The 4,029-nt window shown below is 45.4% G+C and overlaps 1 protein-coding gene across 1 annotated transcript; it reads right to left on the bottom strand.

Annotated features, from left to right (window-relative positions):
• Window positions 1–1,397: 1,397 nt before the first annotated feature.
• On the bottom strand, window positions 1,398–3,672 carry LOC119522971 (protein FAM89A-like). Its single transcript, XM_037821720.1, has 2 exons — window positions 3,359–3,672; window positions 1,398–3,252 (listed from the first exon to the last, which is right to left on the bottom strand). Exons 1-2 carry the CDS (start codon window positions 3,644–3,646, stop codon window positions 2,986–2,988), a joined length of 555 nt encoding a protein of 184 aa, XP_037677648.1. The 5' UTR covers window positions 3,647–3,672; the 3' UTR covers window positions 1,398–2,985.
• Between the last annotated feature and the right edge of the window lie 357 nt (window positions 3,673–4,029).

The raw sequence follows: 4,029 nt of genomic DNA on the forward strand, positions 1-4,029 counted from the left end.
TGAAGCACTTCCGTCACACTGGGTTGTCTGGGGCAGTTCTGGGCTATGGGGCTGGCGATGGGCAGGAGTGTTTCCTGTCCACCAGGATGATGGCTGTGAGCGGACACCCCCCTTTTCTTGGGAAGTTGTGGTGTTTAGTGAATTTTCTCAGCCACTGGATTATTGCGTTTTGTCTCAGAGCTCTCCTAGTTCTGCTCTTGACTTGACCTGCCCAAATTGCAAGTCTTTGAAGCTTTCTGTATTGGGCTTCTTAGAGTAATTGTTTTAGAAAAAGAAAAAAGGATTAAAAAAAAAAAAAAGAGCCCTCCTCAGAGATCTAATGGGTTACTGAAATGCTAAGAGACAAAGCAACCAGGGCCGTTAAGGAAAGGTCCACAGGGCAGAGAGATCAGCTTTTCTTCGGGATTTGCATATGCGCCTCAAGGCTCTTCCCCTTTCTATGTTCACCAGAACTCCAAAAATCCTCCGCTTTTATTTCGGAGTTTTTCGTGTTGTTTTTTTTCTCTATGCCTGTCTCCTCTCTGTTGGGCTGGCTGCTCTCAGATTCTCTGGTGTCTGGTCTCAGTCTATCTATGGTTGGAGTTTGGATCAGTAGAATGAGATTCCGATAAGGGCTGCCACTGCAGTTCTCCCTTCTCCTTCCCGGAGCTGACAGCTCCTCCTCCCACGGGACTGAGCCTGGCAGGGAGGGGCGCGGGTCCCCTGGCCGGAAAAACTTACAGATTTTGCTGATCTCAGCAGTTCCACGTTTTCATGAGTGTTGTATGAAGTATGCCCAAAGACAGATTGCTCTGTGGTGTCCAGTCCACGCAGTTCCTGGGTTTCTACCTACTTTCCTGGAGGAGTAACTCAAACATACAGCTCACCAGTCTGCCATCTTGCCCTGCCTCCTCTCTGTTTTTTTTTTTTTTTTTTTTTTTTTTTTTTTTTGGCTTTTATAAAGGGGGTTTATCTGATTACAGAGTTACAGTCTTAAGGCCATAAAAGTGTCCAATGTAAGTTATCAACAATCAGATACCTTCACTGGAGGATGGCCAATGGTGTCCAGAAAACCTCTGTTAGCTGGGAAGGCACGTGGCTGGCATCTGCTCCAAGTTCTGGTTTCAAAATGGCTTTCTCCCAGGACGTTCCTCTCTAGGTTGCAGTTCCTCAAAAACATCAGTCTTAGTTGCTCTTGGAGTGTTTGTCCTCTCTTAGCTTCTCTGGAGCAAGAGTCTGCTTTTAACGGCTTCAAAATGTCTCTCTCAGCTGCACTGAGTTCCTTCTGTTTGTCAGCTGATTTACATGGCTCCAGTGATTTAATTTAGACACACCGTGAATGGGTGGGGTAACACCTCCATGGAAATTATACAATCAGAGTTATCACCCACAGTTGGGTGGGGCATTATCTCCATGGAAACACTCAAAGAATTACAACCTAATTAACACTGATAGGTCTGCCCACACAAGATTACATCAAAGATAACGGTGTTTGGGGGGACATAATACTTTCAAACTGGCATACTCCCCAAGTGATTCTGATGTGATCAGGGTACACAACAATTGACCTAAGTTTCAATTCGTTTGATAAGCAGGGGTACAGCTTCAAATGAACAGGTTCCTGCAAATGACCAGACCTAACCAGTCTTATCACTTTCAATTTTCTCTTCCTCAAGAAACAGATAACTCACATGCTGAAGGTAATTTAACATCTCTCATTTTAACTACTCTCTCCAACAGAGGAAATAAGCAGGATACTCTTTTTTCTTTGTATCTGGCCCCAGTCCCTAACACAGGGGCATGTACATAATGGGTTGTCAGCACTTGTGAGTTTTATTTCCTCTCCATAACCCTAAAGAGGTGCTAATAAGCAATTATCTCACCTAAAGATTAAAGAGAAGCAAGGGGTCTGGAGGATTCAAAAACTGAACAGTGCTGAGACCTTGCTATAAATAGGTGTCTACTATTAATAAAACTATTCAAGAATCAAATCAAAAGGTATAAAGCTTTTTTCAGATTAATTGCAAGAAAACAAATTATAACTTTTTTCAGTACGTTTGATTTGATTCTTTGCATTCAAGTTATGAAAGTTGATGATTCTACACAGACAAAAATTATAACTACAGACAGACACTTCCGCATTTTAAACATTTTAACATATAGTGTAAAGTTGTCATAAAGTATTTTAATAAATATATTAAGGCTTAAGGTAAACATTGTTTTGAGCAAAGGAGGGTAGTTTGCTTTCTCACATACTAGTTTACACTGAGAATCTTTCAAAACAAAAAAAGCTTACCATCTTACAATGAATGATACAAAACATTAGCTTACCTATTTGTGTTTTTTGCCATTTAACATATCTGCATATTATCTTCCTTCCACTTATATCTGATGGACAAAGAATGATATAAAGCTTTTTGATAGATTCAGAAAAGGCAGTTGACTGGTGTAATCTGAAATGTTTTATCAGTAAAAAGCTTTCACTGAGTCACCTGGACAGTTTAGTGTCACAAATAAATAAAGCTTAACCAGGAGGCTTAAAAGCTCATTTAAATAGCAAGAAAAGCTGTAGAATGAACTGAGGAAAGGGAGCAGTGAAATTTTAGTTTTTATATATCCCAAGCCAGGCAGGAACCCTACAAGAAAGAGGGTGTAAATAAGCTACCATCTGTGAGGAGGTAACTAGCACCCACTAAGATGTCTGATGAGGATCCTCTCATACATCATCATAAATCCTCAGCAGCAGTGCCTCAATACAGGGGTGCCGGGGATATGGCCATTCCACTAGGTCTGCCTGAGCAGAAACTCTGACCATCAACACAGACTGCCACCATGCGTCAACAGAGAGCTTCCTGCCTCCACATTAAACTGGCAGCACTATCCCACGTGCCTGAGGACCGTCCACAACGGAATGGCAGAGCAGCTCTCTGGAAAGATGCATTTGCGAGAGGAGAGTCTGTCCAGTGGTAAGGGTTTCCCCAACAGTTGCCTTCCTCCTGAGGCCCTCTAGATGGACTCCAGAATCCAGTCACTGCTGGAGAGGGGGGAGACAGGCAGCGACAAGTCCCGCGGAGTCCCTCGTTCCCTCCCATCCTGGAGAGCGCTCTGCTCCTGGAAATAGTCTTCCTCCTCCTCAAAGAAGCCATTTTCCAGAGCATAAGTGCAGTCTGGGCTGGCGGCCGCTTGGCAGGCACCCTTATACTCCTGAATTGACTCGTAGAGGCTGTACAGTTGACAGAGCAAGGACATGTCCAGCTGTCGCAGGCCAACCATGTTGAAGAGTGGCCAAAATCATGTACACAATGCACAGCTTTCTGTACTGCCAATCATTTTTGTTCCTATTTTTCATTTGTCTCTTCCTTCATATTCTTCTTCCCATCTCCTTGCGGAGCAGCGCCAGCGCGGCGTCCAGGTTGGGGGGCTTAGGGGGCACCGCCGCGGCTCGGCCCCTGCCGCCCCCCGCGCCCCCGCGGCTCAGCTCGTCCTGGATGCGGGACTTCTGTGCGTACAGCCGCTCCAGGTGCCGCCAGCCCCCCGACGCGCCGCCGCCCGACGAGGAGTTGAGCAACCCGCTGAGGCTCTTGGGCAGAGGGGGCAGCCCGTCCACCCGCAGCCCCCGAATCCCGCCCGGACCGCCCGCGGCCCCCGGCGGCGCCGACCCGCTCATCCCGCCGCGGCCGGCGCAGGCAGACGCGACCCAGCAACGCGCCCGCCCCACCGCTGCCCCAGCCCGAGCCCTCTGTTTATTTTTAAAGCAGTTTTATTAACCCCCCATACAATCAATTTTAAGTAAACAATCAATGATTCCCAGTATAATCACATATTTATGCATTTACTACCACAATCTATATGAGGACATTTCCATTTCTTCCGCAATTAAAGGGGAAGAGGAGAAAAAAATGAAGATGGAAAAAAGATAAGAAAAAATAAAATAAAATAAAATAAAAAAGTCATGCAACCACACCACCACCAAGAATTCCATAGCACTCTCTTATATCCCCCTCTTATATACATTTAGCTTTGGCATATTGCCTTTGTTACAATTAATGG

Source organism: Choloepus didactylus, chromosome X (assembly GCF_015220235.1).
Source record: "Choloepus didactylus isolate mChoDid1 chromosome X, mChoDid1.pri, whole genome shotgun sequence".
In the NCBI taxonomy this organism is placed as follows: Eukaryota; Metazoa; Chordata; class Mammalia; order Pilosa; family Megalonychidae; genus Choloepus; species Choloepus didactylus.